General features: G+C 38.4%; 1 protein-coding gene across 1 annotated transcript; it reads left to right on the top strand.

The window, feature by feature from the left end:
• On the top strand, positions 1 to 27,925 carry LOC106135300 (protein masquerade). The gene is made up of 14 exons (XM_060950109.1): positions 1 to 91; positions 15,043 to 15,192; positions 16,121 to 16,228; positions 16,777 to 16,970; positions 17,826 to 18,029; positions 19,334 to 19,454; positions 20,585 to 20,698; positions 21,327 to 21,515; positions 22,264 to 22,341; positions 23,460 to 23,619; positions 24,128 to 24,315; positions 25,720 to 25,809; positions 26,301 to 26,455; positions 27,591 to 27,925. The coding sequence occupies exons 1-14, from the start codon at positions 1 to 3 to the stop codon at positions 27,756 to 27,758; spliced, it is 2,010 nt and encodes a 669-aa protein (XP_060806092.1). The 3' UTR covers positions 27,759 to 27,925.
• Positions 27,926 to 27,965: the final 40 nt, after the last annotated feature.

Here is a 27,965-nt window from a genome sequence, read left to right as displayed (position 1 = left end):
ATGATTTTCAAACCCGGAATTCTGATTTTCTTTTTTATCATCAACGGTGTTACCAGCCAGGATGAGTCTTTCGCAAGCACTTTTCTCTCTGGTAAGTGATTTTTAACTTTCACCTGTCCGAGATAGGTCGGGTTTTTGGGCCGCAAGGCTGTTGACGGACCGTTATGAGGTCGAACAGAGTAAGGTGCTATTACCGTTGTTTTGAATTAGTTTTTCCGCTCGTGGAATTCTTGTGTTCATTTATTGAGTGTTATGGATGTTGGTCATGGAACTTACTTAAGCGTTTTTGAATCTGTAATTTTTTTATATATATTTGTATGACGTGGTATTGAATGTTCGTTAAAGTAAAATATTTTGGAAGTATTATATAAATATCCTTGTAAGAACTATTAATTGGATAGAAAACATACATACATATAATCTACGAAACTTTAAACTTTAATTGTGCCGTGTGGTTCCCGGCACCAATAAAAAAAGTATAGGACCACTCCATCTTCTTCCCATGGATGCCGTAAAAGCGACTAAGTGGCAGGCCAATAAACTTGGGATTCTTCTTTTTTGGCGACGGGCTAGCAACCTAATTACTGATAGAATTAAGATTCATATAAAGTAATTATATGCTAATGGTGGTAGATGTTTAGGTTTTCGATTTATATATTTATTATATTGTATCGTGCCGTCTGGTTTCCGGCATATTAGTATAGGAGTCCACCTCTTCCCATGGATATCGTTAAATAGCGACTAAGGGAATAGGCGCACATTTATCTATCGCGAACTTCAATGCTAGTCTGTTAGCGAAGATAAAACATAGCATCGTGCCAGCTGCTTCTTTTTTTTGTAAGAGCAAATCAAGGAATTACTCTAAACTTGTAATTCTTAATTATGGCGATGAATTATCAATCTATCCAAATCTAAGTTCCAGGCTATTTATAAATATTACAAGTATTGAACGCGCATGTAACGTACCTTTATTTTATCGCGGACTTTTCGAATCACGTTACAATGATCGGTGGTCACCAGGCGACTGAAAATCAGCGTATCCTACTAATATTATAAATGCGAAAGTTTGTGAGTATGTCAGTATGGATGTTTGTTACTCTTTCACGCAAAAACTACTGAAACGATTACAATGAAATTTGGTATGTAGGTAGCTGAAGACCCATACTAACACATAGGCTACTTTTTATCCCGGATTTCCCGCGGGATTGATAGGGTTTCCATGCGGACTAAGTCGCGGGCGTCCTCTAGTAGTATAATAATAGTATATTGCAACGCGAAAGTTTAAAATCAGCGTCAGTTCCATGCTTATGAGTATTTTAGAGACAGTTAGAACTGTCTATCCCATGGGGAATAAAGACACAATTATACATCTGTATGTAATAAAATTACTCAAAATTTCGCATGAAAGAAGCATGTAAGTAGGTAATATAATCAAAATTAATTAATCAAAAAAAAAATTGATTTAGAAAATTCAGTCTAATGAACTCATTTGAATATTTTCTAATTTGATTACTTAATGAGTTACGTGATACACATTCGCTGAAACATCTGTGAAACTGGTTTATTTTTTTATACAACACATGCATACATACATACATAAAATCACGCCTCTTTCCCGGAGGGGTAGGCAGAGACAACCACTTTCCACTTGCCACGATCTCTGCATACTTCCTTCGCTTCATCCACATTCATAACTCTCTTCATGCAAGCTCGGCGGTTTCGGGTACTCTTGATATATTACACAAATGCTTTTAAAAGGAGTGTTCGTTTCTTATTTTAAAGCGAGAAAAAAGTATTTATATTATTTTAAACCTTTTACATACATGCATATACATATATACATGACGTCTATATCCCTTGCGGGGTAGATAGAGCCAACAGTCTCGATAAGGTTGAGAGGCCACGTTCAGCTGTATGGCTTCGTGATGGAGTTGAAATTCAAATAGTGACAGGTTGCTAGCCTACAAAAGGAATCCCAAGTTTATAAGCATATCCTTAGTCGCTGTTTACGACCTCCATTGGATAGATATTGAGGGGTGAGTTATAATAGAACCATTAAACCTTTTGAACACTTTCACAGTAATAATATACATACATACATAAAATCACGCCTCTTTCCCGGAGGGGTAGGCAGAGACTACCTCTTTCCACTTGCCACGATCTCTGCATATTTCCTTCGCTTCATCCACATTCATATATAATATAAGTATAATTTTTTCCAATTTCCGATCCCGATTGTCTACCCCGTAAGGGATAAAGACGCAAGATAACGTATCTGATCTAGTGATAATAATATAGTGCGCCAGTGCGTGCGTCGGATGGGTGCGCACGCGCACGCCGAGGCCGCTAACGGTGACCGCGCCGTTAATTATAATGCGATGCCGTTTTTGTTTCTAACTACTTAGCGAGCCAACTGATTTCTTTGCAAATCATTTAACTTTATATATATATATATATATATATATATATACAACTCTTCTGTTATTGATTGATTGAGTTCGTGCCTTGTGATTCCCGGAATAAATATAAATAGAAAAAAGAAGCACATAGGATGTCGTAAAAGGCAACTAAGGGCTAGGCTTATAAATTTAGGATTCTTCTTTTAGGCGACGGGCTAGCAACCTGTCACTATTTGAATCTTAATTCTGTCATTGAGCTAAACAGCTGAACGTGGCCTATCAGTCTTTCAAGACTGCTGGCTCTGTCTACCCCGCAAGGGATAAAGACGTGATCATATGAATTAATGAATGTTATTGAGTAACTTACTGAGTGATAGGTAACGCACAGCTCAAACCGAGGTTAAGAGACTTAAAATTAAGGTTCCTTAAAAGAGGATGTATATGCGATTTTGATTTTGTAGTTCCTAACAAGGAGATAGGGTTAGGATTAACAGAGGATTTCCCATAATTTAGTTCGATTTTTGAGACTGTTGCCTCTGTCTACCCCGAAAGGGGCAAAGACAGATGTGATATTTGAAAAACTCGGTCATAATTTTAACAACTAATGCTTTCTAAAAAAGTGAAATTATTTAGGAAAAATTATTAGGTTTACCGCCGTGTTCTACATGATAATTGTAGCATTAAAATATATAACTTTTACGTGTGCATGTAACTGAGATAAAAACTTATAGTCATCATGTAAAAACTCACCATCATTGTAGAAAGAATGAGTACCATCTTTTGTAACTTGCGAATTAAACCATTTATGGCAATGTTGTTCATAAAAATTATATATAGAAAAAAGGAATTATGTAAAAATAATTTATGCGAAAAACACCATTAAAAAAAACAAAAAATAATATGGAACGGTGGGCAGGTTAATGCCGGCTATTATGTTGAATATAACAGTAAAAAAAATGTCGTATTATATTTATATGGAGATAATATTAATAAGTAATTTAAAATAAATATAATTTATAACGTGTATTTAATGCATAAAATGATATAAAATAATAAAAAATAATTTAAATGTCAATATTTTTATCGTTTAAAAACTCGTCCATTGTATAGTAGCATTTATCAGTCAAAAGTAGTTTTAAGTTTTTGATAAATAAGAAAAGTATACAGTAAAAGAAATTATATTAATTATTCAGGATTCTCAGGGACTAACATTTTTATAGTAAAAAAAAATTACGTAAACTTAATTGCCGTGCGGTGTCCAACACTTTATGCAAGAACTCCATATCTTTCCCCTTGGATGTCGTTAAAGGCGACTAAGAAAAATCCTTATAAAGTTGGGATTCTTCTTGTAGGCGATTGTGCTAACAACATGTCACTATTTGAATCTCAATTCCATCATGAAGCCACACTTCTGAACGTGGCCTTTCAGTCTTTTCAAGACTGTTGGCTCTGTCTACCCCGTAAGGGACAAAGACGTAGTTAAATGTGAGTATGTATATATGATCTAAAATTTAATATTTATATGCATAACTCGCTTTTAATAAAAATATTCAATAAATGACCATAATCTTACTTCATGGTGACACAAATCTATCGGTTTATGCAAATAAATGGCGGGTCGATGAACCTTACTGTTTTTTTTATAAATGTGTGAATAATGTAATTTCATAACTGCCTGCGCTGTTTAAATGTAAATTTTTATATATCAACCTTGTAGAGTTTTATTCATTGCGTCCTTTCTGCTAAGAGGCCAGGGTTTATTCTATGATTTCAACCCAGGAAAAAGACATACATATCATCACGTATATATCGCTTGCGTGGTAGACAGAGCCGTACTTTAATCAAATCGGGAACGTCTTGGCGAAAGGTCAGGTCAAGAGTACCCTAAACCGACGAGCTTGGATGAGAAGTATGATATTTTAATCGTTAAGGAAATGAAGTATGCTTATCCTGTGAGTGGAAAAATACTCTGACTACCTCTCTGGAAAAAGGCGTATATAATTGTATTTTTTAGCATGTTAGGGTAGACAGAGCCAAGTCTTGAAAAGACTGAAAGGCCACGTTCTGCTGTATGGTTCACTGATGGAATTGAGATTAGAGTGGCAAGTAGCAAGCCCATCGCTTACCTAATCTCAACTCACAATTTGATTCGCCTTTAATAGACTTTTACAATCTGCACGAAAAGAGAAAGAGCTACCACACGTTATGTTTTTTATTCGCTATCAGACTATATATATGCTATAAACTTGCACTAGATAAATGGAACCATATTCCTTTTGCCGCCTTTTACGACATCCATAGGTAAGATACGTGCGGTCCTATTTATAGACTACTCGTATGTATATATATGCTATAAACTTACACTAGATAAACGGAATCCTATTCCTTTTGTCGCCTTTTACGACATCCAAAGGAAAGATACGTGTGGTCCTATTTCTAGACAACTCGTATATATATATGCTATAAAGTTGCACTAGATGAATGGATTCCTATTCCTTTTGTCACCTTTTACGACATCCATAGGAAACATAGGTGCGTTCCAATTCTAGTGTCGGTAACCACACGGCCGTTGACAATTGAAAATTGTGACAACATACTTCATATCTTTTACTGTGAATGCACTTCGTTTGTAATAGAGCAGGTCAGAAATGGGAGGGGGGAGTTGAAGAAATAGTAGGGGGGGGGGGGGGGGGTAGGAGAAAGTCACGCAGACGGACAGACGTGCAACTTACTGGTAATAATTGCGTAATATATTGATTTAGTGGGCATTAATTGCGGGTGAAAGCATTATGATAAATTGTTCTGATGAAAGATTGTAGCGTTGAGTCATTCCGGTACGCATGGTCACCCCACCTTGTATACCCTGGTGGTTGACGTGATTGACAACTGTTAGATACATACATACATATAATCATGTTTGTATCCCTCGCGGGGCAGACAGAGCCAACAGTCTCGAAAAGATTGATAAGCAACGTTCAGCTGATTGGCTTAATGATAGATTTGAGATTCAAATAGTGACAGGTTGCTAGCCCATCGCCTAAAAGAAGAATTACATGTTGATAAGCCACTACCTTAATCGCCTTTGACGACATCCATGGGAAAGAGATGGAGTGCTCCTATTATTTTTCTGTTGATGCCGAGAACCACACGGCACACAGCCAGATACTGAGATAGGAATATTGTGACTTAGTCACTTCTATTCTAGAGTATTTCTTTTCTCTATGTTTTTTTATACTTTTCAAATCAATAATAAATAATACATGGGTATAATAAAATTGGAGAGCGTCGATGGTCGAATCGCTAAAGTTTAATGCGTATGGCGCAAAGAAGGCGCAGGTTCGAATCTCACCTCGGCCGTGATTACATAAGTGAGAATACTAATCGATGCTCTTACGGTGAGGGAAAACATCGTGAGGAAACCTGCACATTCAGTCTACTGGATGTGTAACCATGTATCCAATACGGGTTAGGTTCCCCTGCAAATGTTACGGAGGTATGGCGCCTCTATCTCTATATGATATGACTTCAAAAATGTGACTTCATGGCTAATGCAGTCGCGGGCAAATTATGTAGATATACAATAAACTATACTCCCCGCTTACATCTCACTTTGCAATCTCTGTGATAGACAGAGCCAATGACTTATAGGTCACACCAATATTGGGGTCAATGGATCAGGAAATCCAGCATTGGACTTTGCACAGCTATAATTAGTCACTAGTCCTGACCTGACCACATGAGTCACGATAGAAAGCACATTGTAACATTGAATTTAATTAATTTGCAAATTTTACTTTACTTATTGGGTACTCTTGATAAGCGTCTCAAAAGAACTTGGAAACTTTTGAACGATTTTGACGATTCTTTTTTGTGAAGGATTTACTACCATAGTAGTCAGGTCAGGTCAGGTCAAGCTGAATAATGAATGGAGTTCTTTTTTTCTAAGAACTTTTATGAAATCCTTTTTGGTTTAATACTTTTTTTTTCTGTAATTTAAAATAACACATTCATGTACCTATATTTTTATGCTAACATGCGAACACAGTTATATTCACGAAGTATCGAAGCAATAGTGGACAGTGTTCGTGCTCTTGCGCATTGCGCGCGCGCACCGCAGACCGCGTGCCGATGACATTTCATTTCACTCGTTACTTATTCAGAGAATCGTCGCCTTTCATTGTGGATGACTACGCGATCTACTTTATACACTAAAACTTGAGGAGACATTAACAAATAATATAAAGTGGTTCTTCTGGAAGAACGTCTTTTATCTTTAACGGGCTAGACAGAGTAAGAACTAGAAGAAGACCACGCTTATCTGGATGGCTTAACAATGGAATTAAAATCCAAACAGTGCCAGACCATCGCCTTAAAGAATCCCAAGTTTATAAGCCTATCCCTTAATCGACTTTCACAATTTTCACGGGAAGTTAAGCAGCTATTATTATATGACAATGACCACGAGTTTTTCTAGATTGCCGCTATCGTTCGTATCAATAAGAAACATTCAATTAAAAACGTTAAACCGACGATTAGCAGCTAGCGTGTGTGTTCGTTCGTGCGCTGTTTCGAGAAAACCACGACACTTTTCTTTGATAATTACATGTGAGATTAAATCTTTGTTAACAAACATATATTCTACCAAAAACATATTCATGTAAGGTACGTAGATTACAATGTAAAAAGTCGAAAAAGTCTTGTAGTTATAATGTCAAGTTCTAAACACTACACGGTTATCAAAAGAAAATAACTAAATATTTGTGCGAAATTTGTTTATACTTATATTGCCATAAAAGCCTTGTTTATAAGTGCGAATTAAAGGTATTAAACGATACTGCAACATTGTTACTTAAATTTTTCGGTTTAATTGTAAAAAATAATTTATTTCCAGGCTGTTATAACACATTGTAAGTTATCTTAATAAATCTAATTAATGAAAACTGAAAGATGAAACTACAAATAAGCCTAAATATAAAACTTATACTTATTTACAAAAATTCAAATCCCGGCGGATCGGAATCTTCGGTAGGTATAATTTGATAATTATTTAGTGAGCTCAGCTTGTAAATAGCTGTTTTGAGTTCAATATAATATCTATTTGTAGGTAACACTTCATCAAATTTCATGTACCAGTTAAATTTTATGCATTTTTTTTTCGACTACTTACTAATTTGAGAAAGTAAATTTACAAGGACCTTATGAAGATCTCATGTAGAGCCGAGGTTCTAAATCTATGCGTCCTTTCTTTACCAAGTCTAACTGCACAAACTCTACATTTTAGTCAAATCCTGTCTTGTCATATTTTAGGTAGTTACATACATATAATCACGTCTACATCTCTTGCGGCGTAGACCGAGCCAATCGTCTTGAAAAGACCACGTGCAGTTGTTTGGCTTTATGATAGAATTGAGATTCAAATAGCGACAGGTTGCTAGCACATCGCCTAAAAGGAAAATCCTAAGTTTATAACTTTTTCCCTTAGTCGCCTTTTACGACATCCCTAGGAAAATAGGAGTGATTATAAATTCCTAAAACCACTTTCTTTGGATTTATTTATTAGACTAAATGCGCGCAAAGTCAGGTGCAGAAGTAGTATGGCGGCGAGTTTCGCGGTCAATGACCCCGGGAAAGCCGCTGACCAACGCCTGACGTTTAGATAACTAGACGTGTCGGATATTGATCATATTTTGTGATTTACACACACCGGTACATAGCTGCTATCGCTTCGTTCATTCATTCATTCATTATTCAATGGACAAGATGAGAACAGATAACTATAAAATACCATAAATGTTACCTTATGTTTGAGACTAAGATTTTACGTGCACAAGTCACTTTAGTGCCGTGTGGTTCTCGGCACCAATAAAAAAAGAATATGACCACTACATCTCGTTCTCATAGATGTAGTTAAAGGCGACTAAGGGATAGGCTTATAAACTTGTGATTCTTGTTTTAGGCGATGGACTAGCAACCTATCGATCGACCATTCGCGTCTCAATTCCATTATAACGCCATACAGATTTACGTGGCCTTCAGTCTTTTCCAGATTGTTGGCTCTGTCTACCCCACAAGGGATATGGACGTTATAATATATATGTATACATTAATATGTATTAATGTACTATTACTCTACTACTCTACTATATGTACTCTACTATTTATGTAAATAGTAGAGTACCTAATAAGTTAGGTACGTCTTTTTTGTGGAGACAAAGGCTACATCTTATCATGCCAGCTAGTCGATTTCCTATCAATACTGTATTTACAAAATAAATTAATTTCCAATTACAGTTTTGACCAGAAATTAAATCCAGGTCTCTACAACTCTTTCCTTTCCTGATTGGTCTGAGTCTTGAATATTTATCTATATAAATAGATATAGTATCATTGTATCTCATAAAACGACAAAAGACTCGACTTACTTCAACTCAATTTGTTAAATTAGTCTCGTAAATTTTATTAACTTACAGACATACATAAATGTCTAGCCATAAACTTAGTTTATCACTGGCAAGGATGCCCTGAGTCGTCGTCCTCACGCACGACTTTCGTTTTCGGGCTGCGCGCGCGCAGGGCCGCAGTCGATTTCTCTCGCCCGCATTAGGTCATCGGGTAACGGTGTTTGGTGCGTGGTCTCGGGTTTGAGTCACGGCGGGGTCATGAGCGGAGCGATTATCAAATCAATTTATTCATTTTAAATAATTTTAAGTCATAACATTTTTTATTATAAGTCTGTTTGTTTGTAAACTTTTTGTTGCACATAAAAACGAAATTATACAGTTCTTGTAATTAAAAAATATATGTATATGTACAATGGCGAACTTATCCCAAATGGAATTTCTTCCAGTCAACAAAACTAAAATAAGAATATCCCAAATAATAAAGACAGCGGAGATAAAAAGCATTGAGAAAGCCATAAAATAATAATAATGTCATAAAGTATTAAAGAAAGGCTAATAAACTTGTGTTTCTTCTTTTAGTCGATGAGCTTGATGGAGTTTATGGGCAACCTGTCACTATTTGAATCTCAATTCTATCATCAAGCTAAATAGTCGAACGTGGCCTATCAGTATTTTCGAGACTGTTAGCTCTATCTTTTCTTCTACAAGTCGATAATACAAAACCTACATTTCAATCTCAATGCATAGCTACTTGAATTGTATTTGATGTTAAATCTTTGAAATAACCAGTTCTTTAGTTTAGTCTTCTAAAAGAAACACCACAGTGTAGTTTGTTCTGCCGCTTATTCTACTGTAGCGCTTAAAACAACAGAATTAAGGTTTCTGACTCACGCGGATGGTAATTTAACTAATGTGCTTAGAAAAGAACACGTAAAATAGTTTAATTCGTAATAATTCTCATTCTCGTTATAACTCTTTCGCAGACTGTCTCTTTTTCAGAACTTCTCTTATGAGAAATGTCGCGACATTAGAAATCAAACCTGTACACCACTCATTTTTAATCAGACACTTTAACCTACCGACCACCGGCGCCCCATAACTCCATATTCATAACATGCCATAAATTCCTATGAACCGTAAAACCCGACCCGGTTAACGAGCGTTACGTTAGGTGCGGCTACCTCGCGAGATGTGACTTCACGAATTAGCCGTGTTACCTAAGATGGTTACCGTCGATGTAGGTACCGTTAGATGTGGCACACATGGATATAACTCCAAGGTTTGTTCCCAAAGGAATTACGCGGTTAAAAATCTATCTAAATATATTAAAGAGGACACTGAATAACAAATTTACAATTATAATTAGATAGATAATTGTGCCGTGTGATTCCCGGCACAAATGGAAAAAAGAATATGACCACTTCATCACTCTCCCATGGATGTCGTAAAAGGTGACTAAGGGGTAGGCTTATAAACTTGGGATTCTTTTTTAAGGCGATGGGCTTACAACCTGTCACTATTTGAATCTCAATTCTATCATTAAGCCTAACAGCTGAACGTGGCCTATCAGTATTTCAAGACTGCTGGCTTTGTCTACCCTGCAAGGGAAATAGACGTGATTATATGTACGTATGTATGTAGTACATTAATTTAATGAAAGTTTTTGCTCTGAATATTGTACGATTATTAGCATTTTAGAAAATATTTTGTGTTATTTACGCCGGCTAAATGTAGGCTAACAGCGCACATTGTACAAAGCGTTTCTATATTACGAGCAGCTAGCCTAAGATTAGGTCGTACCTCGAGACACCGCGTCGCAGCTAGAATAAATATATATTTCCCTCTTTTTAAGCGATGATTAATAATAATAATATAATAATATCCAGCAATAGCCCCGTTTAAATCCATCCAAACGTCAACTTCATTACCCATCATCCGTCTATTGATATGGCCGGGAACTGGTTTTGGCTGGAGAACAACATAACATCAACTTCTCCAAAGGGCCTCTACGTGTTGGATTTATATCCCCACGCAAGCCTCTCAAAAATCCGGGGTGTATAGACCTGTGAAATCTAAGAGGAGACATAATAATAATAATAAATTAAGGCGTCGGGACGTGACGACCCCATCGCCCCCTGGGTCACCTTCCCAGTGCAATCAGTCTCCGCAGGGCAGCTTGTGGCGAGCTGTTGGGGAGTAGCGACCCCACGGACCTGGGTGCTCCCAGGGGAGGCCCCTGTTCCTCGCCTCCGATCTTCCTTCGCCAAGGTCGGAGTGGAAACCGATGAGGGACAGGACCCCTACCTCTGGCTTGCCTTAACCGGCCGGTCAGAGCGGAGTCGCGAGAGCTATACGCTCGAAGGATGGAAGTGTAAAATGTCATAACGCCGGGGGTGCCTGACTGGATCACCATGATTTCACGCCCCGCAGTCTCACCTCTCGACATCCTTAGCCACCCACGCCGATGTTGCCCCTTTGTTGCTAAACATGGTGACTGATTTGAGGGGCCCATTTAGTGAGTGGCGAGTCACCACCTGCCACATAATAGTCACGTATTCATGATTATGGCAGGTGTCCGAACTTCTCCAGCAATAGCCCAGTTAAAATCCATCCAAACGTCAACTCCATAACCCATAATCCTTTTCCCTTATTTTGTAATAGCTCCACCTCCTGCCGAGACCTGTTCATGGACATATCATCTATTGATATGCCCGGGAACGAGTTTTGGCAGGAGAACAACATAACATCAACTTCTCCAAAGGGCCTCTACGTGTTGGATTTATATCCCCACGCAAGCCTCTCAAAAATCCGGGGTGTATAGACCCGTGAAATCTAAGAGGAGAAACATAATAAATTACACTGATTGAGTTAGCCTCGAAGTAAGTTCGAAACTTCTGTTACGAGATACGTACTCAACGATACTATATTTTATAACAAATACTTATAAAGATAAACATCCAAGACCCAGGCCTATCAGAAAAAGTTCTTTTCTCATCATGCCCTGACCGGGATTCGAACCCGGGACCTCCGGTGTCACAGACAAGCGTACTACCGCTGCGCCACAGAGGCCGTAATGATTGCCGCCACAGAGATTGTATGGTATCATACTACCTGATGGGTTAGAGCAAGTAATCACAAATTTGTCAAATCGAATTCTAGGAACAGCGTGATAAGCGAATGTTGTAAAAAAAAAGTTAAAAAAAAGTATTTATTTCGTCTCCGTAGGCACAGAAAAATTACAAAAAATGTACAAAATATTGGTGGAGACTGGCGTCTGTTAAAGACTCAAGCCTGTGTAACAGTACGCCATGCTCTCACAGCGGTTGAAGAAGAAGTACATACAATTCATAAGTAGAACAATTTTTCAGAAGGTTTACCATTTTAAAGGGTGGTACGAACTTACGAGCTAAATTATTAGTGACGTGTAAGTTGTGATGTGAAAGAAGATGTAGTTACAGGAATAGAAAAGGGTATGTTAAGATGGTTCGGTCATGTGAAGAGGATGAATGAAAGCAGGTTGACTAAGCAGATATACAAGGAGAGTGTGGAGGGAAAGGTCGGAGTGGGAAGACCTAGACAAACGTATCTTGATCAAATTTAGGACGTCCTGGTAAATGGTCAGGTCGAGACTACCTGAAACCGCCGAGCTTGCATGAAGTGAGTTATGAATGTGGATGAAGCGAAGGAAGTATGCAGAGATCGTGGCAAGTGGGAAGATGTAGTCTTTGTCTACCCCTCCGGGAAAGAGGCGTGATTTAATGTTTTTATGTATGTTTAAGCGATGATTGTATGATATTCTACAAACGCATCTAGCCAGTAATCACGAATTTTTCAAATCGAATTTATCAAATCACATACAAATTCGCGTTAACTTGCTCGATGCGTTTGATCGAGTTAAACTCGCACTAACCCCTCTAGTGATAAATTTATCTATGACAATCGCTTTGAAGACTGCGCTTGCGTTTGTCGATTGACATTTGGAGAAGTCCACGCACCCGTGTGCGATTGTTTTCAAAGTAACGTAGGTACATTAGTTTGATTGCTAACCAGTGAGCTAATAGTGAGAGAAATTATGAGGAAACCTTAAAACTGCCTAACGTAAACTCAAACCTGCAAATTATGGTAACTGAGTACATACATACATACATATAATCACGTATAGATACATTTATCCCTTGCGGGGTAGATAGAGCCAACATTCTTGAAACACTGAAAGGTAACATTAAATTGCTTAAAATGGAGTTAAGAATCAAATAGTGACAGAACATTTGGTTTAAAAGGCTTTTTCGTAGTCGCCTTTTACGACATCCTTTGTAATAGATATTTAATGGTACATACATACATAAAATCACGCCTCTTTCCCGGAGGGGTAGGCAGAGACTACCTCTTTCCACTTGCCACGATCTCTGCATACTTCTTTCGCTTCGTCCACATTCATAACTCTTTAATGGTCCTTTTTTTAAAGTGCTGGGAACCACACAGCACTACACAAATACAAAATTAAATTTCTACAATTCGATGTGTGGACGCGTTGATATCTTTGTAAAGAGTTAAACAAGAATAGTTTTGAAAAAGACTTCACCGCGTACGTTAAAATCAAATAAGTTTTTTTTATTTATACTTACAATAAGTCAGTGAACAAATTAACATCATTTACCCAACTAACTGACTAACTTTTTCCTTTTGGAAAAATAACCTGGAAGTTCTAATGGCATGCATGTCGTAAATTTATGTAGGAACAAAATAATTATGGGTTTGTTTAATATTTATTGCCATGTGGTTCCCGGCACCAATACAAAAAAGAATAGGACCACTCCATCTCTCTCCTATGGATGTCTTAAAGGCGACTAAGGGATAGGCTTACAAACTTGGTATTCTTTTTTAGGCGATGAGCTAGCAATCTGTCACTATTTAAATCTCAATTCTATCATTAAGCCAAATAGCTAAACGGGGCCATCCAGTCTTTTCAAGTCTGTTGGCTCTGTCTACCCCGCAAGGGATATAGACGTGACGATATGTATGTATGTTAATATATTACTAGAGACCAGCCCCAGCTTCGCGCGGGCAGTATTTATACATATAAATATCCCTCAAGAATCACTCCGTCAAAAAATTCCGTTGTTTTAAAGATGTAAGCTTACATACATGCAAACACAGGGACAGACGGGGGTAGCTACTTTTCTTTATTACTGATCTAGGTCTTCTCACTCCGACCTTTCCCTCCACACTCTCCTTGTATATCTGCTTAGTCAACCTGCTTTCATTCATCCTCTCCACATGACCGAACCATCTCAACATACCTTGACAAACGTAACTTGATCAAATTAAGGCCATCCTGGTAAAGGGTCAGGTCAAAAGTACCCGAAACCGCCGAGCTTGCATGAAGAGAGTTATGAATGTGGATGAAGCGAAGGAAGTATGCAGAGATCGCGGCAAGTGGAAAGAGGTAGTCTCTGCCTACCCCTCCGGGAAAGAGGCGTGATTTTATGTATGTATGTATGTACTGATGTAGTGATGATAGTAATTTCTAGATTTCATTCCTGGCTTTGATCTGGAATCAGCTCAAATCTGGGGTAAAAGGAACCTTAAGTGCAGTCCAGTTCCACTTAAGATAGTTTCAACTACGTGAATAATTTTTAAAAAGATAGATATTTATACTTTTTCGTGCCTACAAAGAAAATCATTTTTTCAAAGTCAAAGTCAAATATTTATTGCAAATGTAGGTAACACAGGGATTTTACACATGTATAAATAGTATCGCTACATTTTACCTTTCGGCATGCAATACTGAAATACAAAATAAATAATTTAGATTTAAATTTGAAGTGATAGATGATAAGTCGAATATCGTCGAATGTGCACGACATTCCATTTCAATTCAGTTTTTTAATGACTTAGTTTATATTAATTTATCAAGCAGCCTATTTCTACGGAATTATTAATTGTATATATACCTAATGAAACCAGTGTAAAGACCAAATTAAAATTTAAAAAAAGAAAAAAATATATATATTTGATGAAATTTTTTTTAATGAAAAAATTTATTATATTTATTAAAAGGCTCTGTCTACCCCGCAAGGGGTATGGACGTGATTATATGAACATATGTATGTATGTATTTATTAAAACTTTATTGTGTTACACATCCAGTTGCCTGAATGTACTGGTTTCCTCACGATGTTTTCCCTCACCGTAAGAGGATCAGTTAGTATTCAAATAACACCTAATTATTCCAATTCCAGGTCTCCTGGAAACCCTTGACACCCAAGTGGACGTCAAGAACTGCCCCGGCACCTGCCGGCACTCTTTGGCCGCCATAATGTGCACCCAGGTCCTGGACCAGGTGGAATGTCCGAAGCCGACCATGAAGTGTTGTATCGAGGAGCCTTTGGGTAAGAGAAACGTTATCTTAAACTCGCTGCGAGCTTCAAAAATTGCTAGCCTGAAGTGGATTTCAAAAACAGAAGAAGCCAAATAAAACATCACTTTACTTCATATCTTTCTTATGGATGTCGTTAAAGGCGACTAAAGGACACGTTTATAAACTTGGGATTCCTCTTGTAGGCGATCGGCTAACAACCTGTCACTATTTGAATCTCAATTCCATCATTAAGCCGTACTGCTGACGTTAAGTGGCTTTTAAGTCTTTTCGAGACTGTCGGCTTTGTCTTCCCCGCAAGGAGTATAGACGTTATTATATGTACCTATGTACGGTGATATAAAGGCTGCGATCTCAGGAGTTTGTGTCGCGTGGTTTCTGGCGCTTATGAATAGGACCACTGCATCTCTTTTCCATATATGTTAGAAAAATTCTAATTAGACGCAGGTGAAGCCGCGGTGTGCCGCTAGTATATAGATATACACGAGATAGACTTCCTAACTACTAATATTATAAATGCGAAAATTTGGAAGGATGTGTGTGCGTTTGTTACTTTTTCACGCAAAAACTACTGAACGTATTTTAAAGAAATTTTTTACCCTTGTAGAGTATGACTTGGAATTAGTGATATTGACGTTGATGAACAAAATGCTGCAGTGCAGTTTGTTTCCGCTTCTTCTGCACAGACGCTTTGGAAGCGGCAGTAAACTTAGTTTTAAGTTATTTATTTGACGTCAACCAATGTTGTGCAACTAAAAGATATGACAATTATTATGAAGTGTCTCATAATAATGAAGAAAAATTTTGAATGTTTGAAGCTAGTAATGAAATAAAAATTTTGAATGTTTTTAATTACATACAGAGGTTTCTTTTCATAACTTATCGATTCCACAACCGACTCTTTCGCTATTAATCAAAAATTTAATGTTGCCTATTTTCAGACAACAGTACCCTGAACAGCGAGAGACCCACCACCTCCCGGTACACCCCCCTGGACTCGGAGGAGGAGGACTCCACCACGGAGGCGCCTGACAAATACAAAGACAGTGGTAATTATTAGGTACACATTCTTTTAGGCATCACCTAGGGATATATTTAGACTTTTGAGGCTAAGTTCCCAAGGGATTTATTTAAACTTAATTGCACAAAATACAAATACAAAATACCGGTTGACTGGAAGAGATCCCTTCATGGGATAAGTCCGCCATTGCAAGTGATTTGTTTCTTTTATAACTATGTTAACAAACTTAAGGCATTCAACTTTTAACCTAAGAAATATGTCCAGTTCACAGTTCTTACCCGCGTAAAACTAAACATTTCTTTTATCACCCATTCTCGTGGGGTTTTTTTATATATTCTCTGTCAGTTACCCTACAATTCCAAGCAATAATCACGTCTAACTTCAGACTGCACATCGTCTGTCTGTCACTTGCCAAAACTACAATGTATTAATAGATAATAACTAGTAATTAAAATAAAAATAACAAACACGTAATTAATAAATTGTTCAGTCCCTGCAAATCGTTTCCCCTCGCCCAGAAGGCAGGTTGCATTACCACGTTGAATGGCAATTTAACGCAATAATTACATCTTCCAGGTAACATAGCCTGCCCAGGAGTCTGCGTGGAGAACCACCTCCTCCTCTACTGCCAAGCTTACCTGACGTCGCCGAACCTCTGCGTGCAGGGCCGCCAGTGCTGCGTCACCACGGACCGGTACGGGGGCAAGCCACCCCCCGACCTGGTGGTACCCAGCGAGAAGAAACACCCCACGAAGAGGCCTAGTACCGCTGTGAGTGTTTATGTGAGACAGACAGGATGGGTTGTTTTGAGCGGTGATACTCGTATAATATGTCTTGTGTCCAAATTTAAAATTCAAAATGTTTATTCATTACTAGCTGTGCTTGCGACTTCGTACGCGTGGAATAGTTATTTTGGGCATCATTGAAGCAAAATCAAGGATAAATAATTTTCTCCGTTTTTTTTTTACATATTTGGTTATTTATTTGGCTAGCAACCCGTCACTATTTGAATCTCAATTCTATCATTAAGCCAAACAGCTGAACGTGGCCTATCAGTCTTTTCAAGACTGTTGGCTCTGTCTACCCCGTAAGGGATAAAGACGTGATCATATGTATGTATGTATGTATGTATTTGGTTATTTCTTTGCTCCTTTTATAGTTGAAGCGTGATGTTATATAGCCTTCCTCGATAAATGGTCTATTCAACGCAAGTTCAATTCGAACCAATAGTTCTAGAGATTAGCGTGTTCAAACAAACAAAAAACAAATATTTGCTTTTTATACATCTTATCAATGAAAAAAAAAAACATTTGCTTAAATTTATACGTATTACGAAAAATATTTTAATTTCCATGTGGTTGCCGTGTGGTTCCCGGCACCAATGAAAAAAGAATAGGACCACTCCATCTCTTTCCCATGGATGTCGTAAAAGGCGTCTAAGGGATAGACTTACAAAATTGGGATTCTTTTTTTAGGCGATGGGCTAGTCACTATTTGAATCTCAATTCTATCATAAAGCCAAATAGCTGAACGTGGCCATTCAGTCTATTCAAGACTGTTGGCTCTGTCTACCCCGCAAGGGATATAGACGTGACAATATGTATGTATTTTAATTTCCTCCGCAGCTCACCACGACAGCCCCGCCGAAATCGCCAGGCAAAGAATGCAATGGTGACTGCATGAGCGCCTTGTTCGCCTTGCTCTGCGAAGACATTGACGACGACGCGACATGTCCCGACGGGAACACGTGCTGTCTCCGAGAGCCCCAGGAGGTCAAAGAGAAACCCAAGGTCCCTAAGGTCCCCACCACGCCGCGGCCTACTGCCCCGGTAAGATCACTACATAAATAAATATATACGGGACAAATTACACTGATTGAGTTAGCCTCGAAGTAAGTTCGAGACTTGTGTTACGAGATACTAACTCAACGGTACTATATTTTATAATAAATACTTATATAGATAAACATCCAAGACCCAGGCCAATCAGAGAAAGTTCGTTTCTCATCATGCCCTGGCTGGGATTCGAACCCGGGACCTCCGGTGTCACAGACAAGCGCACTACCGCTGCGCCACAGAAGCCGTCGTATAAAATAAAGTCGCTATTTTTTAGTCTGTATGCTTAAATCTTTAAAATTACGCAACGGATTTTGATGCGGTTTTTTGTAACAGGTAGAGTGATTCAAGAGGAAGGTTTTTATGTATAATTTTTTCCGAATTTTGCACCCGTGCGAAGCCGGGGCGGGTCGCTAGTATTAGATATAACTATCTGTTTCTCGCGATTTCGTCCGCGTAAATTTCGAGTTGAATCTACAATTGGTGAAGGTTATTTGAATCGGTTTAGTACTTTGGAGATAAGCGTCATCATACAAAAAGACAGACAAAAAATTAAAAAAAAAAAAATTTACTTTCTATTATTCATTCTAAGTGTCACTCTATCCATTTCAGTCAAAAATACTAAATGTACAGGCAAAATATTTTTACTGTTTTATTATATGTAATGTATACATACATACATACATATGATCACGTCTATATCCCTTGCGGGGTAGACAGAGCCAACAGTCTTGAAAAGACTGAATGGCCACGTTCAGCTATTTGGCTTAATGATAGAACCGAGATTCAAATAGTGACAGGCTGCTAGCCCATCGCCTAAAAGAGGAATCCTAAGTTTATAAGCCTATCCCTTAGTCGCCTTTTACGACATCCATGGGAAAGAGATGGAGTGGTCCTATTCTTTTTTTTTTTTTTTGTAATAGTGCCGGGAACCACACGGTACGAATATGTAATGTATAGATGTTTCAAATATTTATATATGTGTGTCAGTGACAGAGTCAGATTTGTAGTAACAGCATCATAACTACTTTTCGATTATGGATTTTCCTTTATGTTTTGGTTGACTGGAAGAGATCCCAATTGGGATAAGTCCGCCATTGTGCATATTCTTCTAAATCCAACCACTGTTTTGTAATGTCATATTTATTTTTATGTGTAACCTCTCACTAATTTCACCATGACGGCATCTACCAACGAATTTAAATCTAATTATAACTTTACCCGCTTTCAAAGCGCATGTGTAGAAGAAGCTGCTGAACAAACTACACTGTACACATGTAACCCACTTCACCTTCCAGCCCCCCCTCCCGCGCTGCCCAGGGTACTGCGTGCTGAACATCATGGCGGCCTTCTGTGAGCGACCCGCTGTACTCGTGTCCAACACCCATTGCAAACATAGCGGCACTATATGCTGTGATAACACGAGGTGAGACATTCATCTTATCATCATCATCTTATCATGTTATACTTATAAGAATTCCTTGCCGAATACTGTAAGAGGTGTACCTACTACTACCGTTGTATTTTTTGCGTAAATAAATAAATAAATATTTATTTACGCAAAAAAATATTTATTTATTTATTCACTAACAATTTTTACATTGTGTTTGAATTGAAGTACTTAATAACTACTTAACTAAACACGGGTGATCCAAATTATACTTACAATTTAAATTTAAGAATGTCAAAAGAAAAAATGAAGTTTAAAAATCAAAACCAATCAATTTAATATAAAATGCATAACCACGAATTTCATTTAAACATTTAAATAGCCATGAAATGAATAATTTTTTTTTTTGTAGTAAATATTATGTCATTTTTTTCTTAAATAGTCCATGACTTCTTATATACTTTATTTCATTAGGCAACTTGTTAAAAGCTTTACGAGCTTGATATTGGGCACCGTGTTTCGCTACACATAAATGAGGCACTATGTTTTGCTCTAGAGCTCTTCTGCGAGTTCTCTCACGTGCTTGTCTTTTCTCATCAGACTCTCAGACTCGGACAATAAATCTTTTTGACGAATCTTCTTGAAGCTCATATTGTTTATTGTGTTAAGTAGGTGGGAAGATTCAATATTTACCTAGTATAAATCCATTCCTCATTTTGTTTAAAGTAAATTTTGATAACATACATATAGTCACATCTATATCTCTTGCGGGGTGGGGCCAGCAGTCTTGAAAGACTGATAGGTCTCGGTCAGCTGTTTGGCCTTATCATAGAACTGAGATTCAAATAGTGACAGGTTCCACTGTCTATAAGAAGAATTGCAAGTTTATAAGCCCTTAGTCTCTTTTTACGAAATCCGTGGAAAAGAGATGGAGTGATCCTATTCTGTGCCGGGAACCACACGGCACTAATTGGTATGAAAAATAGATGTTGGCCGATTCTCAGACCTACACAATATGCTCACAAAATCTCATGAGAATCGGTCAAGCCGTTTCGGAGGAGTAAGTACGGAGACAAACATTGTTTCACGAGAACTTTATACATATATGTATAAGATATATATTTAACCCTGTATGATAACAGAGTACCCCGCACCACCCCGCGGCCCACCACGACCACCACCACCACCACGACGAGCGCCCCGCCTCCCGCGGACCCCCGCCCCGACTGCCCCGGCTCGTGTATAGTGTCACTGCTGTCATTCACATGCTTCCGTAAGTACTCGTACTATTCAGATTCTAAATAGTTACTAAATTCTTGTGAACGTGTGGTTCCCGGCAGTGCCGTGTGGTTCCCGGCACCAATACAAAAAAGAATAGGACCACTCCATCTCTTTCCCATGGATGTCGTAAAAGGCGACTAAGGGATAGGCTTACAAACTTGGGATTCTTTTTTAGGCGACGGGCTAGCTACCTGTCACTATTTGAATCTCAATTCTATCATTAAACCAAATAGCTGAACGTGGCCATTCAGTCCTTTCAAGACTGTTGGCTCTGTCTACCCCGCAAGGGATATAGACGTGAACATATGTATGTATGTATGTAACCACGTCTATATCCCTTGCGGGGTAGACATAGCCAACAGAATTGAAAAGACTGATAGGCCACGATCAGCTATTTGGCTTTAAGATAGAATTGAGATTCAAATAGTGACAGGTTGCTAGCCCATCGCCTAAAAGAATCCCAAGTTTATAAGCCTACCCCTTAGTCACCTTTTACGACATCCATGGGAGAGAGGCGGAGTGGTCCAATTCTTTTTTATATTGGTACCAGTAACCACACGGCAATTTGCCATCACGGTATATCTAATATTAAGACATTGAAATTGATTAAAAAAACACAGGTAACGCGGAAATGACGGACGTGTTCAAATGCAAGAAGACCGGCACCCAGTGCTGCGCGCCCAAGTCCAAGATCCAGGAGGTGCTGGGGGTGCGCGAGCGCAACGAGACCTACCCCCTGGCGACCAGCGCGGCCACGCATTACACCCACTACACCACAGCACTCGCCCATCCTCACACTACACCTGTTGGTGAGTCAGAATATCATTTTATTTTTTTATTTCAATCAACTGCACAGATACACAAATAAGAAATGAGAATATAACATTATAATAAAACACACTCATACAAAAATACAACACAATACAACAACTCATACAACATACTCGTACATACATAATACGTATGGTGTGTATGGGTGTATTACATGTAGTCACGTCTATATCCCTTGCGGGGTAGACAGAGCCAATATAGTCTTGAAAAGACTGATATGCCACGTTCAGCTGTTTGGCTTGATGACCGAATTGAGATTCAAATACTGACAGCCTATCGCCTAAAAGAAGTATCCCAAGTTTATAACCCTATCTCTCAGTCGCCTTTTATGACATCCATGGAAACGAGATGGTGTGGTCCTATTCTTTTTTATATTGGTGCCGGGAACCACACGACACATAATAACATGTACCTTACCTTCTTGTACAGGACTTACCTACTTGAACAGTGCCGTGTGGTTCCCGGCACCAATAAAAATAAAAAAAAAAGAACTCTCCTTCTCGTTCCCATGGATGTCGTAAAAGGCGACTAAGGGATAGGCTTATAAAGTTGGGATTCTTCTTTTAGGCGATGGGCTAGCAACCCGTCACTATTTGAATCTCAATTCTATCATTAAGCCAAACAGCTGAACGTGGCCTATCAGTCTTTTCAAGGCTGTTGGCTCTGTCTACCCCGTAAGGGATAAAGACGTGATCATATGTATGTATGTATGTTACCTTCTTGCAGCACCCTACGAACCCAGCTACCCCGGATCCACGCTGAAGGTGCCAGAGAAATACAACAAGTACGTGTGCGGAGTCAAAGGTCAGTATTGAGTCGATGTTTATATTGCAGTGCCGGGAACCACACGGCACTGTATGTAGGTTATATAACAAATTTATAAATAAACTAGCTGTCCCGGCAAACGTTGTTTTGCCATATAAATAACTTTTAACTATGTTTAGTAAAAAAAAATGTTAAGTGTGGACAACCCTTAGGGGTATGAAAAATAGATGTTGGCCGATTCTCAGACTTACTTATTATGCTCACAAAATTTCATGAGAATCGGTCAAGCCGTTTCGGTGGAGTACGGAGACAAACATTGTGACACGAGAATTTTATATATAAGATAAAGATAAATATGGACATACTAGAGGCCGCCCGCGACTTCGTCCGCATGGAAACCCTATCAATCCCGCGGGAACTCTGGGATAAAAAGTAGCCTATGTGTTATTCTGGGTCTTCAGCTACCTACATACCAAATTTCATGGTAATCGGTTCAGTAGTTTTTGCGTGAAAGAGTAACAAACATCCATACAAACTTTCGCCTTTATAATAGTAGTAGGATTACACAGGTTGAGTTAGCCTCGAAGTAAGTTCGGGACTTGTGTTACGAGATACTAACATAACGATACTTTATTTTATAATAATTACTTATATAGATAAACATCCAAGACCCAGGCCAATCAGAAGAAGTTATTTTCTCTTCATGCCTTTACTGGGATTCGAACCCGGAACCCCCTGTGTCACAGACAAGCGTACTACCTAGTGCCACAGAATTAGCTTGTCAAATAAAAAATAAAAAAGGGATAATAAGTCAGTGCCTTTTGTTTGCCCCATGTCTAAAGTGTACGGTGACTGCATCCTAGTTTAGTTTAACTATATTTGTTAATTCTGTTCTCATGTAAGTGGTTTTAATGTAATCTTTTATGAGAATAAATTCTTGAAATCAAAAATCTTTTATCTGTATAACTCTTCTGTAAACCAACTCTCCATAACAATTTCAATTTTCATTTAATTTAAATTTTCTGTATTTTTGCATGCCATGACTGGTTAAATGCGCGAAATGTATGTATATGCTTTGTAACACCTATAATTGTACCGCATTTATAGCAAATAAAGTATTCGTATTGTATTGTATTGTATCCATTTCCCATGTCAAGGCACCTCGGCCAGGACCGGCCGCGTGATGGGCGGCGAGGACGGCGAGAGGGGGGAGTGGTGTTGGCAGGTAGCCCTCATCAACTCCCTGAACCAGTATTTGTGCGGAGCCGCCCTCATTGGGACCCAATGGGTGTTGACGGCCGCTCACTGCGTCACCAAGTAAGATATTTTAACTAACGTCCCGACACGGATTCGTTGTTGATACAAACATATCCTACACCCGTAGATTATGTACATTTAAATGGGTAAAAAATAAATGAAAAAATATTCATGATCAATTAAACACTACGTCGTCACGTCACTATTATGTCTACGTCCCTTACGGGGTAGACAGAGCCAACAGTCTTGAAAAGTCTGATAGGCCACATTCAGCAGTTATCGTGGCAAGTGGAAAGATGTACCTGTGATGCCTACCCTTCCGGGAAAGAGGCGTGATTTTATTTATGTATGTAATTACGAGTATTAATAACATATCTTAATTTATAGCTAAACTAGCGACCCGCCCCGGCTTCGCACGGGTGCAAAATTCAGAAAAAATTATACATAAAAACCTTCCTCTTGAATCACAATCCGTTGCGTAATTTTAAAGATTTAAGCATACAGACAAACAGACTAAAATAGCGACTTTGTTTTATACTATGTAGTGATAATCATGATAATATTCCAGCATCGTCCGCTCCGGGGACGCCATCTACGTCCGGGTGGGGGACCACGACCTGACCCGCAAGTACGGCAGCCCCGGGGCGCAGACCCTGAGGGTGGCCACCACCTACATCCACCACAACCACAACAGCCAGACCCTGGACAACGACATTGCCCTGCTGAAGCTGCACGGAAAAGCTGAACTTATGGAGGGTTCGTATTGGGGGAATGTGTAAAAGTATGCGTCCCGATGAAAATGCTGCAGTGTAGTTTGTTCCGCCGCTTGTTCTACACAATATGCCCTTTGGAAGCGGTGGTAGTTATGATTAGATTTAAGTTATGTGACGTCAATAACTGATACCTTGTATCCTTGTAATTTTAAAAATAAATCTATTCTATTCAATGCTTCCGATGAAAATGCTGCAGTGTAGTTAGTTCCGCCGCTTGTTCTACACATGCGCTTTGGAAGCGGTAGTAGTTATGATTAGATTTAAGTTATGGGACGTCAATAAGTGATATCTTGTATCCTTGTAATTTTGAAAATAAATCTATTCTATTCTAAAGATATATAGTCACGTCTAGATCCCTTGCGGGGTAGACAGAGCCTTGAGAAACTGACTGTTTATTAATTAATTAATTTACGCCATTATTACAGCGGTTGTAGTACACCTCGTAAAGTATTTAGCAAAGAATTCTTATAAAGAAAAATATAATCTTGACAGTCTTCATTTAAAATACAAATGAAAAAGAACAAGTATAATATTTGCGAGTAACTAAGAACTTACAGAAACAAGTTGAAGAACATTCATCTTATGAAAAAATATAAAAAAAATGTCTTATAATCTCATTCCATCCATCCACATAATGTTGACGTGTTGCCTTTGAACTAGGGGACTCTACGGGGCAAATTACACAGATTAAGTTAGCCTCGAAGTAAGTTCGGATGTTGTGTTACGAGATACCAACTCAACGATACTATATTTTATAATAATAATAAATACTTATATAGATAAACATCAAAGACAATCAGAGAAAGCATTTCTCATCATGCCCTGGCCGGCTTATTATATCATTAAATTGCTTTAGCTAAACTGTCTAGGTAATATAATTGGTCCCATTAATTAATGAAATCATAAGAGATGTTGTTTACAGTCTTCTTATTATAATTATTCAGTCATTTTGTTCTGTGATTGGCTTAAAATGGTGATTCAGTAATCTCTATAAGATCTGTAAAAAATATACACATACATACATACATATAGTCACGTCTATATATCCCTTACAGGGTAGACAGAGCCAATAATCCCGAAAAGACTGAATGACCACGTTCAGCTACTCGGCTTAATGATGGAATTGAGATCGAAATAGTGACAGGTTGCTAGCCCATCGCCTAAAAAAAAGGATCGCAATTTTATAAGCCTATCCCTTAGTCGCCATTTACGACATCCATGGGAAAGGGATGGAGTGGTCCTATTCTTTTTTGTATTGGTGCCGGGAACCACACGGCACGCAAGAAAATATGCATGTATAAAAGCTTCGTTAGTTATAAAAATGGTCATCGTTAACAAAATTTCTCCTAGGCATTAATTAAAACAGGATTTTTTATTATTTTTCCAGGAGTATGTCTAGTTTGCCTGCCTGCTAGAGGGGTGAGCCATGCGGCCGGGAAGCGGTGCACTGTCACAGGATACGGGTATATGGGAGAAGGTAAGAGTTTGCCTTCTTCCCCCTGGCTTTAGTCCCGGTTGCATCCTCACCACTCTGGAGAGGAGCCCGGGGTGTGCTTTTATATTGAAGAAAATGCTGCAGTGTCATTTGTTACCCCTTCTTCTGCACTGGCGGTAATTTATTTGACGTCAACCAATAATGTGAAATCAAAAGATATGACAATTATTAAGAGACTAGCGACCCGCCCCGGCTACGCACGGGTGCAAAATTCGGAAAAAATTATACATAAAAACCTTCCTCTTGAATCACTCTACCTACCTGTTACAAAAAACCGCATCAAAATCCGTTGCGTAATTTTAAAGATTTAAGCATACAGACAAACAGACTAAAATAGCGACTTTGTTTTATACTATGTATGTAGTGATCTGAAGTTTCCTATAATAATGAATGAAAATTTTGAATTAGAATTGAATTTATGATGTTAGATGATATCCAATAATAAAGGTTAAAAAAAATATATTTTATTCCAGCGGGTCCTATTCCCCTGCGCGTGCGCGAAGCTGAACTGCCAATCGTGAGTGACGCAGAGTGCATCCGCAAGGTAAACGCAGTTACAGAGAAGATCTTCATCCTGCCCGCGAGTTCTTTCTGCGCTGGCGGCGAAGAAGGGAATGACGCGTGTCAGGTTAGTATAGTATATGTATGTATATATCCTCTAACTTCTTCAGTGTAGGAAATAATATATAATACATGCACATTGCACATTGACATTGTTTATTACTGTTAATTATGTATGTGTCCAACAAATGTATTGTGATAGTGAATAAAGCTTTTATCTATCTATCTATCTAATACAAAGAAGCATTATGCTACTCATTATTTTATGTTTTCATAACCGACTTCGAAAAATTTGGAGGTTCTCAATTCGACCGTATTTCATTTTGTATGTATGTAACCGCATATCTCTATTTATAATCCAATTTGAAAATGTCTTTTTTGTTCATGCACGTCCATTATTTTTTTAATACAAGTTTAAGTATATAATTATTTTAATACAAGTTTAAGCACTTATAACTCTTGACCTTTCACCCGAAAGTTAAGGTTCATTTATTCTTATTATACAGATAAAACTACGATTTAAGATTTCTAAGACGTACCTACAGTACGTCTTAGAATTAAAAACGTACTTTACCCAATCACGTGAAAAATGAAAGTTTCTTTCGAAAAATGAGAAAGAACCGATTTTTTTATTATTCCAAACACCATTTCTTATTTTGTTAAAACATAAATTAAAAAAAAAGTCCTTTTCTTGTCCACGTAGCGTGGCGCGTGCGACGCCGTTTATATCGCGCGAAAAACTATCGCTGTCCCGTCTCACGTCATAATGAAAAGCGAAACAGCTATAGTTGTTCACGCAATAAAGAAACAAACGCCGCAGCTCTCCTTGTTCCAGAAACGCCCCTATATAACGGCAGGATTAAATAAAATACAGAGATTGCGACAATACGGTCTTTACTTTTCCACTGACAAAACGAGACACCAACAAAAAACTATTCAAAACATTAGAATAAAAGAAACATTTCTAAACCCAACCTCTTTGGTCATCCCCAACAATATCTAAGGCATTACAGGAATAAGATTAAACAACAAAAAGAGTCAGGTCAAAAGTACCCGAAACCGCCGAGCTTGTATGAAGAGAGTTATGAATGTGGATGAAGCGAAGGAAGTGTGCAGAGATCGTGGCAAGTGGAAAGAGTTAGTCTCTGCCTACCCCTCCGGGAAAGAGGCGTGATTTTATGTATGTATGTATAACATTACAGGGCGACGGCGGAGGTCCCCTCGTGTGTCAAGATGACGGCTTCTACGAACTCGTGGGGCTCGTGTCGTGGGGCTTCGGCTGCGGCCGGCGCGACGTTCCCGGCGTCTACGTCAAAGTCTCCTCCTTCATCGGCTGGATCAACCAAATTATATCCGTCAATAACCTATAGCGATGACCCTTATTTTAACCCCGTTAAGGGTGAATTTGGTTTGAATGTTAGGTTTTAGTGGAATAGAAATCTGAATAGTCAAGTTATTGTTGAGATTTCTATGTTAAAAAACATAGACGTACATCTAGCTAGAGCTGAGAATATAATAAATAGTACTGTGCATTCCAAAGTGGTCTTCACAAAGGTGTATTTATACTATTTTAGTCC

The sequence above is a fragment of the Amyelois transitella genome, chromosome 20 (assembly GCF_032362555.1).
Source record: "Amyelois transitella isolate CPQ chromosome 20, ilAmyTran1.1, whole genome shotgun sequence".
Lineage (NCBI taxonomy): Eukaryota > Metazoa > Arthropoda > Insecta > Lepidoptera > Pyralidae > Amyelois > Amyelois transitella.
Note: the sequence above shows the minus strand (reverse complement) of the source record. Positions and strands in the feature narration are given on the sequence as shown.

Excerpts from the sequence above, each read along its gene's own strand:
- LOC106135300 (XM_060950109.1), top strand. The coding sequence starts at position 1 with ATGATTTTCAAACCCGGAATTCTGATTTTCTTTTTTATCATCAACGGT. Across the intron at positions 18,030-19,333 it reads CGCCGCGGCCTACTGCCCCG|CCCCCCCTCCCGCGCTGCCC; the intron begins GTAAGATCACTA and ends TTCACCTTCCAG. Across the intron at positions 25,810-26,300 it reads ATACGGGTATATGGGAGAAG|CGGGTCCTATTCCCCTGCGC; the intron begins GTAAGAGTTTGC and ends ATTTTATTCCAG.